An 11664-nucleotide genomic window follows, 5' to 3' on the forward strand; every position below is an offset into this window, starting at 1 on the left:
GCCGCAGAGATGGGCGGAACCATTGAGCCAGGGGGGTGAGAGGCCGCGTAGAATCTCGGCGCTGAGTCGGCGACAACCACAGCGTCCATGCCGGGTTTTAAAGCCATGGAACCGAAGGTAAAGTCCGGTTCTGGGTCCTATCTTGCCCTTTTCATCCTTTCTCCTCCTTCCTTATCCGCCTCCCCGAGACTCATCCCCCCCTGGGAGCAATGGTTCCGCCCATCTCTGCGGCTGCGCCCCGGACCTGGTGTCGTTGCGCATGCGCGAGCTCCAGCTGTGCGCGCCGCGGGGCCGCGGGCGGTGGAGGCGGTGGTACCCGGCCTGGCGCGGCCGTCGCCATGGCAGCGCAGGCCACGTGGTGAGGGGCCCACCCACCGCTGGTCGCTCTCGTGTCTCACAGCCTCAGATTGGGATCGCGAGACACCGCCCGCCTGGGCGACTTCCTATGCGATCGGCGGGCTGGGCAGGGCCCCAGCTCCCAGACCTTTCGGGCCTCACCAGCCCGGCGAGGTAGGTGTCGCCGCCCAACCTACCCACGAAGACACGAGGCCTCCGGACGTGCGGGGCCCACCCACCTGCCACTGGCGGCGCTAGCGAGTGCAGGACTAGTCGGGGGCGGAACCGAGGCCGCCGGAGGCCTGGGTGTGGGCCGGGGCCCGGGGTAGTGATGGACTCCAAACGGAAGGTCACCGGGTCGTGCAGCTGCCCCCACGCCAGGCCCAGGCCGGACCCTGCGGGCGTCCCCCCCAGCACAGGGGCTCGGCCTAGTCAGGCACTGAATGCCTGCCCCTAGCGGACTTTCCTGAAGCCCATTTCTTGACCTGAAAGGTTCTTGAAAAGCAGGGATGGGCCAGCAATGCTGCAGGGCCAGTAGGGAAATTTGAGAACCGTGGCCAGCAGTGGGGCGTTACAGAAAGGATAGGAAGTACATGAGGCTTAAATATGTATGGACAAATTGTGTTCTTGGTTAGAAAACTCTGAAAGATTACTTCATGATACTGACAACACTTAAAAAGCATCGTTTAAGAAGTAGGAAAGTCGCCCCATCGGTGTGGCTCAGTGGTTGAGCATTAACCTATGAGCTAGGAGGTCATGGTTCAATTCCCAGTCAGGACACATGCATGCCAGGTTGCAGGCTCCATCCCCAGTAGGGGGCGTGCAGGAGGCAGCTGATCAATGATTCTCCCTTACAGATGTTTCTCTTCCTCTCCCTTCCTCTCTGAAATCAATAAAAATATGTCTTTAAAAAGTGGAAAAGTCAATAAGATGACTTCCTAGGGAGCTTACAAGCAAACAACTTAGTATATCTTGAGCTGGAATAATTAATGACTTCCAATGTGAGACACCATTTCCCTCCTTACTCACACAACCCGGATTGGCACCACTTCTCCCGAGCCTGGCGTGTTTGGCCGGGACGCTGGCTCGCCCCGGGCTCTCACCGGCCTTCCACGCTATCAGGTGCCAGCAGCTGTCCCCCGGCCTTATCAGCGACAGGGTCTGCGCAGGAGCCAGCCCGTTCAAGCTGAGTCAGCGGGCAGGGGCCAGGCCACGTCAGCCAGCAGTTGGTTACCTCCCACCCCCACCCCATCCACCCACATGGTCCAGGCAGAGCCTCTGAGGTCTGATTGAGGCCCGTGTCCCCGCTCTGTCACAGCGCCCTGCACGGCCGCCCGGCAGTGATGAAGGTTCTTCTGCTGAAGGAGGCTCACGATGACGGCGGCCAGGATCCCTACATCAGGGTGAGTGCCGGGCCCCAGGAACCGCTCACCGGGAAAGCCGGGCCTAGAACTGCCCTGGGCCCCAGCACCCGCCCTTCCTCCCAGCAGCCCGGCCAACCCAGAGCCGGGCCTTTTGTTCGCAGGAGTTGGGATCGCACGGACTTGAAGCCACTTTGATCCCTGTTCTGTCATTTGAGTTCCTGTCTCTTCCCACCTTCGCGGAGAAGGTAAGGTCTGCAGTGTCTGAGCACCGTAACACGTTTGTTTCTGGAACCCGTGCCAACCCAAGCCCTGTACTTCCCTCCTTCCCCTCACTTTGCTGCCAGCTTCTACACTGGGCAGCACCCACCAGCTCCGGATCCGGCCCCAGAACCGGCTGTGGGTCACCTGAGCCTCCAATGGCTCCCCGCCCTGACCTGGACGCGGCCAGGAGAGCAGGTCATGGGAGGGCGCTGCTCGCAGTTCAGACCTGGCACACGAGAGGCAGGGTTGAGGCTCAAGACCAGTACGTGTGCCCACAGCCTCGGCTCTGCTGCCTGGGGTAGGAGGGGCCGCACTGCCCAGGCCAGTGGAGACAGGTGTTTCAGGTTAAAGATGCGGTGCCCACGGCTCCACACCCCTCCGCACAGGCCCACCCTATTGTAAAGCCTCCCTGCTCCCTCGTTCAGTCAGAGCTGAACATCCACCGTTCACTGACCTCAGAGACAGCGAGGGGCCGGCCACGTCCCGTGCCCTGGGCTCCTGTGCGAGGGCCCTGTTGGCTTGCTTTTCCACAGCCAGCTTTAAACGGGAGCCAGGCTTCTCATGTGAGATCACTTCTAGGACCTCAAGGTCAGAAAAGCCCTCGTTTCTTCAGCAGCTTCTCCACCATCACCACCGGCCAGGCTGCCGTGAGGGAGAGGGTTCCAGACACGCAGGGAGCAGTCTCAGCTGCTCCCTAGCCCCCGCCTCTGAGTTTAATCCAAGGGGGAGCACAGCCCCATCCCCGGCCCTGCACAGACTCACGTCACCGGAGGTGCGCACAGCAGCCCGGGCCTGCTCCCAGAAGATTTTGTAACCATTGTCTGAAAATCAGCTTCAGCCTGGCCACCACCCCAGTAGATAGTTCAGTTTTATTAGACACAGGTCAAGTCTGCCCTCAGCCTGCACCCCTTGCTAGGCCGCGTCCCAGTGCCCCTCTGGTCCAGTTACACCCACACCCTACGTATACCTGTCTCTCCTCGACCCTGAGCCGCTTGAGGGAGATGCTAGGAATAAGGAATTTGCCTAGAATAGGGCCAGGCACACACATCACTCAGTAAGTGTTGAGTGGGAGGGTGGGAGGGTGGCTGGATGGATGGACGTTGGATGGACAGAATGAATTAGTTTGCCCACCATTCGCGTGAGCATTTGGAATTCTGGGTAATGTCGCGGTCATCACAAAGTGCCTTTGGGTTTGGTATGCAGCTGTCACACCCCGAAGGCTACGGAGGGCTCATTTTCACCAGCCCCAGGGCAGTGGAAGCGGTGAAGCTGAGCCTGGAGCCGGATGGGAAGAGCGAAGGTGAGGGCGGGGCCGGGAATGCGCTGGCTCACGTCACCGATTCCTCCCGTTGGCCATACTAGATTCCGGAAGCCAGGTTTGGAAACTGCGGGGCCCTCAGCTCTAGGGTAGTTAGGTGCCGAGTTGTTCATGTGTGTGTAGCCATGGAGGGAGCGTTTCTTGCTGTCCCACGCAGGCCACCTCAACCCCTGAGCCTTCAGACCGAGCCACCACCTTGGTCTGTCCAATGGAACGCTCCCGCTAACATTTACGGAGTGCCTACTGTATACAGGCTCCGTCACTGTGCAGTCATTGTCCCCTCTAACCCAGGGCACACATCCTGTGGTTTACAGAGGAGAAGACTGAAGCTTGGCAAGAGTGAGCACTAGTCCACGGCCATGGAGCCAGTCAGCCAGGCCCGGCCAGCTCGCTCTAGTGCTGAGTGGAGGCAGCTGGGTGGTGCTTACCCACAGGGCTTGCAGGGAGCTGGGCCTGGGTTCAGGGGTCACTCGGATCTTGGAGAGTCCCTTGACCTCACTGAGCCTGTTTCCTTGTTGTGAAGAGGCCCAAGGATGCAGCATCATTGGCTCATCACGTACACTTGAGCAAGCTAGGACTCGTGGTTGGCCCTGTGCCTGCAGGTGTGACCAGGCCCTGTGCCTGCAGGTGTGAACAGTTCCCGTGCCTGCAGGTGTGAACAGTGTAATGGCGGGGATGGGGGTAGTTTGGGATGCTGCTCTTTAGGTCTGTGTACTATAGGCTGCCTTGCTCACAAGCTGTAGGATGAACAGGCGCTGGTCTTTGCCACACACGTGTGACCTCATGTCTTCCAGTCTGGAAAAAGTCTCTGCGAGAAAAGTGGAACGCAAAGCCGGTGTATGTGGTTGGAAATGCCACGGCTTCTCTAGGTAAGCAATCTAGGTAAGGCAGAAATAACACCGAAACCATGCCGTGGTGTTGTGATTCATAGCAATACAGGGTGCCCCCCAAAAAGGTACACACCTCACAGCCGAGCACTCTGTGTTGGAGATGAAACGTATTTTAACAAGCACTGCCTTTGTAGCTGCTCACAGGCGTGTTTTGGGACAGACACCCTGTACATGGAGTCTTCATCCCTGTTCCTGCACAGAGCCCCCAAAACCTGATGTTTCCAGGTGATGAGCATGAGGTGTCTGGTTATTGGTAACAAACCTCCTGCACCTCCACCCAGTTCACTCTGATGCGCTGACTTCTGAAGGCCCTGGCGCTGGGCAGGTGGTCGCCAGGGAGACACAGCCAGGTGGGGCCGGTGACAGCCTGTGGTTAGAGCAGGGACGTTCAGCTCCCGCTCCAGGGAGAAGCGCGGGGCGTCCTGTGGTGCCAGCGGGGGTGCCAGCTGTGCTGTGCAGACCTGCGTCCCCGTTGAAGTTCTCAAGGTTCTGGGTGCACTGAGCCCGTCCCGACCCACAGGGGGCGGCGCCGCAGCACAGGCAGGCCTGGCCCCGGGACAGGCACGGCGGCTGTGACCTCCTGGGCTCACGCTGCTCGCGATGTACACGAAAGGCTGCCGGGTTGACTGACGTGTTGACCTTAGCGGCAGCTCGGTATTCACCAGGCTCCTGTGAGCACCTCCCTTCTCAGAGACGGTCCACATTCCTCCTGACCCGCCCGGCCCAGCCTCCTCACCGGTGACCAGTGCTCCGCCGGGATGGGCTGCAGCCACAGGAGGCTCACGAAAGTGGGGGGCACAGCCCTCCCCTAAATCACCTGCAGGCCTGCCAGCTAGTGGGCACCTCCCTCCCTCCCGCCCGCCGCCTCATTCCCGCCACAGCCCGCACCTTCCCGGAGGGGCTGGCCTGGCTCCCCCCGAGGAGGGCGCCTCCACCCCTGGCCCAGACCCCCGCCTCCGGAGCTTGCTGCCCTCGCCGGTAGCCCTCAGGCAGCCCTACCCGCTGTCTCCCCGAGGACCCACCTGGCTGTGTCTCCCCGATCCGGGCCTCCCTCCCAGGCCGCGGGGGACTGTGTCTGGGGAGCACACACCTGTGTCCGCACATTGAGGACAGGGCCTGCGCAGCGGGACTCACCGCCATTGAGACGCGTCTGTGTTTGCAGTGAGTAAGCTGGGCCTGGACGCCGAAGGAGCGAGCAGCGGGAACGCGGAGCGGCTGGCGGAGTGGATCTGCTCCGGTGAGTGGGAGGCTCCCACGGGGGCCTCATCTGCCCGCGGGGGCGGGGGCGGGGGCAGGCGGTTCCTTCTCCCCAGTGTGAGCCCCTGGGCCCCGTCTGTGCTGGAGCCCAGCCCGCACTGCTGCCCTGCCCCAGGGACAGGAGCCCGAGCTCAGCGCAGAGCGTGCGGGGCTGGGGCTGGGGCTGGGGCTGGAGGGGGGAGGTGAGGGGCTGGGGCCGGGCGTCCACAGCGCACAGGTGTGTCCGCAGGGGAGCCGCCCGCCCTGCCCCTGCTCTTTCCCTGTGGAGCCCTCAAGGGAGAAGCCCTGCCGCGGATGCTCAGGGACAAAGGTACCGATGGCCCTCCTCCTCGGGAGGGTGAGACCCCTCGGAGCCTGGTCCATCCGCCCACAGTGGGGCCCGGGAGGGCAGTGGCTCATCCAGGAGCACGAGGCCCGGGAGGCCAGCTGGGTGCCCGTGGGCTCCTGACTCAGGCCTCTCCCAGGGCAATAGCTCTGTTTCCGGTTTTGGTCGTGTCCAGGGATCCCCATGGAAAGCATCGTGGTCTATCAGAAGGTCCCCCACCCGGGAATCCAAAGGAACCTGGACAGCTACTACTCCGAGCAGGTGGGCGCCGTTCCGGGGAGCGGGGGCAGGCGGGCACCTGGTGGGGCAGGTGGGGTCGCTTCCAGGGAGTGCGGGCAGGTGGGCACCCTGGGAGGCAGCAGAGAGGCGGCGAGGCATGGCCTCTGTGTGGTTCCCTCCCGGCTGGCCGAGGCCTCGCAGGGGCTTCTCCCGGTCCGGGAGCTGGAACAGACCATCCGGTGGGTCCACGGGGCTAAAGGAGACAGACCTGGCCTGGAAGCCTGAGACAGGCTTGGAGCTGTCGGGGAGGGGCTGGGAGTCGGGGAGGGGCTGGGAGTCCGGGTGGCTGGGCAGCCGGGAGAGGGCGTGCGCCCTGCGAGGGGAGGGACGTTTCCACGCCCAGATTCAGCAGCGCCTTGCAGGTTCCAGGCACGGTTAGCTCCCCCAGCACAGGAGGCCTGGACTGCCTGCTGTCCGCTTCGTTTCCGGGAGGGAGGGGGCTGCTGGCCGGTCACAGGCTCCATGCTGCCTTGATGGGTGCGGGCACCCTTGGCCTGGCATTAGGCCTGGGCCACAGAGGACCCGGAGCTGTGCCAGCCCCTCGTCTCAGCTCCTCTCCTTGGAGGAGCTGGGCCAGCACCCATGGGGGGCCCGGCCCGCCTGCTGGGGGCTGCCTGGCTGCCTGGGGCCTGCCTTGGGGTTGGGGTCCCTGGGGTTGAGCTGGGGGTGTCTCTCTCTCTCTCTCTCTCTCTCTCTCTCTCTCTCTCTCTCTCGGCACCACTCGAGTCACTGCTCTTGTTCTCCCCATAGGGCATCCCGGCCAGCATCACGTTTTTCAGCCCCTCTGGCCTCACATACAGCCTCGGGCACATTCGGGAGCTATCTGGGAGCAGCATCGATCGGATCAAGGTGAGGCACTCCATGCTCTTGGTCTTTCTCGGAGTTAAACTTTTTTTTACTAATTGTCTTGCGCTTCCACCGGAAGTGCAAGCTCTCCCGACCTGAGATGCCCGCAAGGCCCCGTGGACCCCCTGGGAGGCAGGGCTGTAGGACCCCAGCCCAGCTCCGAGCCCAGCAGCGCCCCTTCCTGGCTGGGCGGTGGGACAGCTCACCAGCCTGAGCCCAGTTCCGCATTTGGCTCCAGTGTTAGCGTCCCATCCCCTCTTCCTTTTTTTTTTTTTTTTTTTTAATGTATTTTATTGATTTTTCACAGAAAGGAAGGGAGAGAGATAGAGAGCTAGAAACATTGGCCAGTTGCCTCCTGCACACCCCCTATTGAGGATGTGCCCGCAACCAAGGTACATGCCCTTGACCGGAATGGAACCTGGGACCTTCCAGTCCACAGACCAACGCTCTATCCACTGAGCCAAACCAGTTTCGGCCCCCTCTTCCTTCTAAACATCGGAGACGAGCTGGTCCGGGCGCCCCTCCCCTCTCGTGTCTCCCAGTGAAAGGACAGCGCCCGCTCCGGGGACTAGCCCGATGGCCCTGCAGGTCCTCCACCTCGGGGCCTGCCGGGGCTGGAGGTGCTGGCCTGAGGCGGCTGGGGTGTGGCTGAGCTAGAGGACAGACGTCAGCATTGCTGGCCTCCCCAGTGAGAATGGAAGCCTTTCCCCTCCAGCGCCCCTGTCCCCGTACACTCTGTTCTGAGTTCCCCTGACCCCACCCAGGGCCTCCAGGCCTCAGGGCTGAGCCATGGGGTCCCCCTGCTGAGACCTTGTGCTGCCCAGCAGGACCCGCTGGGCTGGTGGGAGGCTGTGATGACACACGGGGAGGCACTGGGATGGTCTGTCGGGGAGTGCTGTCCCTTGTAAGCTCTCCCACGCCGAGAGGGTCCTGCTGGACGGGATGGCCAGTGAGCCCTGCACACCGCGTCCCGGGCGCTGCGGGCGCACTGAGCCCCTCTCTCTGCAGTTCGCAGCCATCGGCCCCACCACCGCGCGCGCCCTGGCCGCCCAGGGCCTGCCCGTGAGCTGCACCGCCGACAGCCCCACGCCCAGAGCCCTGGCCGCGGGCATCCGGACGGCCCTCCAGCCCCACAGCTGCTGAGGACGGGCTGCCCTCCAGCCCCACAGCTGCTGAGGACGGCCGCCTGCAGGGGAGGACGCCCGCCCGGTGCCCAGTGAGCCCCCTGGGCACCGCGATCCGGAGGGGACGTGGCAGCAGCAGGCCTGGCAGGTCACTTCCCTCCACCAAGGCTACGGGGACCCTCACCCAGTGTGCCGGCCCGCCGTCAGAGCGTCCGCCAGCAGCAGGAGGGACGCAGCGACGGGGGGGCGGGCTGTGCACTGTTCCCAGGGTGAGGGCTGTTGGGGAGGACGGATGTGCCCCAGTTCTGAGAAACAACAGCCTGTGGAGTGGCACAGTCCGCTGTGTGTGACCTGGTTCTGTTCATCCCCCGGAGAGAACCCGCTCCGTCCCCTGGCAGGAGACCCCTCCTGCCTTCACTCCCCTCCCCTCCCCTGGAGCCAGAGGAGGAGCTGGCGCCCAGCAGCGCTTTGGGCGGGGGAGGGTGGCAGGTGGCGCTCACTGCCCCCGGCCGTGGTGAACGTCAGCAATGGGAGCCCTGCTCCGGGTCAGCCTCCGCTGTGAGGCTTTGTCCATGGGGACGGAACCTGCTGGTGTGTGACAGGCCCGGTGCCCAGGGGCTGGGCTCTTCCTGCCACCGGAGATGCGTACTCGGGGGGGTTCGGGGCATTGGGCGGAGGACGGGGAGAAACGGGAGCCCTCCGTCCTGATGGCCACCGGCGGGCACCGTCCACAACTCAACTTGGTGATAAGCCTCGTGAGCACATCTCAGGGTGTCCACACAGAACAGCAGCCCCGGTGACCGGATTGCACCCCGGAGCACCCGCCCCCGCCCCCTGGGAAACAGACTGAGCCAGAGCCAGCGTCCCGCCCTCCTGCCCTGAGCGCCTCAGGAGGGGTGGGCGCTCCTGCTGCCCGGAGCAGGGCAGGTCGGCGCCACAGTAACGGATGGGCCATGAGCAGCCGCTCTGGTCAGCGAGCAAACGCTCTGGCTCAGGGCGCTGCTCGGCCTGAGGCTCAGGTTTACCTGGTGGAAGGGCTACCCGACTGGCAAAGCTGAGCCTCGGGTCACTGCCTGGCCCCGGTGGGTGGGCCTGTGCTCGGCGCCCGGGGCCCGGACAGTACAGCCCCTGCCCTCGGGGCCCAACCACCTGCAAAGAACAGCCAGGAGGCAGCTGAGCTCCGCACGGACGTCTGTACTTCACAGTCAGCCCATGGGCATGGCACACGGGCAAGGCACACGGGGGACACGGCATGCGGGGGGCACGGCACACGGAGGGCACAGAACACGGGGGCACAGCACACGAGGGACACAAAACGGGGGCACTGCACACAGCATGGCACACGGTGGGCACAACACGGGGCACAGCACACGGGGCACAGAGCACGGGGGCCACGGAACACGGGGCATGGCACACGGGACGGCACGGCACACGGGGCATGGCACACGGGGGCGCCAGCTCAGGGCAGTCTCTGCATCGGCGCGCTCGGGGCTCCATCCGGCGGGCTGGCCGCGCAGTGCGGGCGGCAGCATCTCAGCACGGCCTTCCACACCCAGCCGCCTGCCTCGGCGGCGGATGCTGCTGATCGTCATAGTTTCCTTCAGAGATTGGACAGAAAGCTCAGGTTCGCTCCGAAGCCCGGGGCACTCAGCTCGGGCAGGGGGATGGCTCCGGCGGTCCTCGGTCCGGCCAGGCTGTGAGGCCCGGGCAGCGGACAGCGCTGACCCTCGCGGCCGCCGGGAACCTCCCTGTGAGCTCAGCCCAGCCCGGGGAAGCGGCCAGGATTCCGTGCTCACCTGCCTCGGCCTTTTTAAGATGTGTTTTTATTGACTTCGGAGAGGGACGGGGAGAGGGAGGAGAAGCTGATGCCCAACCATGGAGCGGCCCAGCCTCTGCCTTTTAAACTTTCCCGCTGTTCCTGAGCTGGTGGAGGGTGCGAGGGGTGTTATTCCCGCTTACCCACGTCACTCACCTCAGGGTGCTGGCCAGCTTGCAGTAGAGACAGAGGAAGCAGCACAGGAGGAAAAAGGAGGAGATCAATAAGGCACCACCGATGGCAATCAAGACCTCCACGTCCACCTTGTCGACCAAGCCTTCAAATCCGAACATGGTTCTGGGCGGAGAAGTGCAGGGCGGTGACCGTGGGTCCCTCCCACCCAGCCAGGCACAGCTCGGGAGGGTCCTTCATGGAGGAGGCGTGACCCCGCCCAGAGGACGGGTCTCCCAGGGCGGCCGAGGGGCCCAGCCTCCCGGCCACACGGGGTAAAGGGTTTGCTCACGGAGGAAAAGGGACCGAAATGCAAAGGCAAAGGAAGGAAACGGACAGACGGAGGGAAGGGCTTTCTCCCTCCCGCAGGCAGTAACGTGCAGCTGGCGGTGAGTAACAAACAGGCCGCACGGGAGCACGTGGTTTCACTCCCCAATCCTGAAACAGGTTCCTTTTCAGAGTCAGGTGCCTCCCTGTACATCAGGCTTAAACATCTTCCGTGGGGATAAGCAAGGGAATGTCTTTTCCCCAAATGCTACGCTGTGCATGCCGAGAGTGTGGAAACCTACTTTGTAAATAATAGGTATCGTAGGAAAACACTTCCATTCTCCCGCTGGCACCTGTGTCATGCCACCTCAGTGTTCGAGGAGATTCTGGAGGCTCCAGCCAAACCCTCCGCCAGGCTCAGGGACGGCAAGTGTCCTGCACGGCCCAGGAGCCAGTTTCTCCAGGAGCCCGTCCCTCACTGTGGAGGGCACACAGCTTCCCCTGCCACGTTTCCTCCTGAATTCAACCAATTTCCTCAAAACCCAACTCACCTGGGATCCGCACTCCGGGTAATCAAACCCTCTGAGCCTGGAAGCCGGTCCGCGCAGAGGCGGGGCCGTGCCGGCGCGAAAGGCACCCCCTGGGACAAGCAGACCGCCCGGCTGGTCGGCACTCGTCCCTGCGTCCAGCCGTCCGGACCCGCATGAGGCCAGCCGCACCGGACGGTGAGGAGGAGGACGCGTCACACACAGAAAGGGCCCTCGGCAGGAGCCACCTCCCCTCTGACCCCGGGCGGCGGCCCGGCAGCCGGCACCGGCCCAGCCGCCGGCAGAGCTCAGACCTGACTCTCAGGAGCGGTCCTCGGCCAGAGCACTCCACGCCACAGGCTCCATCTGTCTCTGCCAGGCCCTCCGGACCCGGCTGTGTGACATCAGCTCGGGAGCCACTCTCCGTCCAGGTTCTGAGTTCTGTTCCGCGGCAGAGTTCCAGCCTCCCAGCAGGCAGGAAGTCTAGCCCAGGGTTCTCCACCTTCCTATCGCCGCGGCCCTTTAATCCAGCTCCTCATGCCACGGTGACCCCCAACCATAACATTATTGTCGTCGCTACTTCATGACTGTCATTTTGCTTCTGTTATGAATCGTAATGTAAGTATCTGTGTTTTCCGATGGTCTCAGGCGACCTCTGTGAAAGGGTCGTTCGACCTCCAAAGGGGTCGCGACCCACAGGTTGAGAACGGCTGATCTAGACACTGTTTTGAATAATGTCCTAAGTCTTGCACCTTCCCAGGTGTCTGTTTCCCTGGAGAAAACACTTGGGGTTTGTTTTCTAATTAAAACAGTTTGAGATCTCAGTTTTTAAAAAGGAGCGAGAACCCAGTGAAGCGGGGAAAGGAGCAATGCCCTCACACCG

General features: G+C 63.1%; 1 protein-coding gene and 1 long non-coding RNA gene across 3 annotated transcripts; one reads left to right on the forward strand and one right to left on the reverse strand.

Annotated features, from left to right (window-relative positions):
* The first annotated feature begins 263 nt into the window (after positions 1-263).
* Positions 264-8338, forward strand: UROS (uroporphyrinogen III synthase). Of its 2 annotated transcripts, none has more exons than XM_045582194.1 (10): positions 264-510; positions 1655-1739; positions 1862-1945; positions 3165-3261; positions 4074-4148; positions 5332-5406; positions 5656-5736; positions 5927-6012; positions 6746-6879; positions 7885-8338. In XM_045582194.1, the coding sequence occupies exons 1-10, from the start codon at positions 446-448 to the stop codon at positions 7940-7942; spliced, it is 840 nt and encodes a 279-aa protein (XP_045438150.1). In that variant the 5' UTR covers positions 264-445; the 3' UTR covers positions 7943-8338. The 2 variants fall into 2 exon arrangements, with proteins under 2 accessions (XP_045438150.1, XP_036295230.2); XM_036439337.2 differs by having other exon boundaries at positions 268-510; positions 6781-6879; positions 7885-8334.
* Positions 8339-9434: 1096 nt separating this feature from the next.
* On the reverse strand, positions 9435-11630 carry LOC118719596. The gene is made up of 3 exons (XR_004988185.2): positions 10806-11630; positions 9973-10113; positions 9435-9598 (listed from the first exon to the last, which is right to left on the reverse strand). It is a non-coding gene; the product is annotated as an uncharacterized LOC118719596 (long non-coding RNA).
* Positions 11631-11664: the final 34 nt, after the last annotated feature.

This window comes from Pipistrellus kuhlii, unplaced genomic scaffold (genome assembly GCF_014108245.1).
Source record: "Pipistrellus kuhlii isolate mPipKuh1 unplaced genomic scaffold, mPipKuh1.p scaffold_m20_p_15, whole genome shotgun sequence".
Taxonomy (NCBI): domain Eukaryota; kingdom Metazoa; phylum Chordata; class Mammalia; order Chiroptera; family Vespertilionidae; genus Pipistrellus; species Pipistrellus kuhlii.

Excerpts from the sequence above, each read along its gene's own strand:
- UROS (XM_036439337.2), top strand. The coding sequence starts at position 446 with ATGCGATCGGCGGGCTGGGCAGGGCCCCAGCTCCCAGACCTTTCGGGC. Across the intron at positions 4,149-5,331 it reads AAATGCCACGGCTTCTCTAG|TGAGTAAGCTGGGCCTGGAC; the intron begins GTAAGCAATCTA and ends CTGTGTTTGCAG. Across the intron at positions 6,880-7,884 it reads GCAGCATCGATCGGATCAAG|TTCGCAGCCATCGGCCCCAC; the intron begins GTGAGGCACTCC and ends CTCTCTCTGCAG.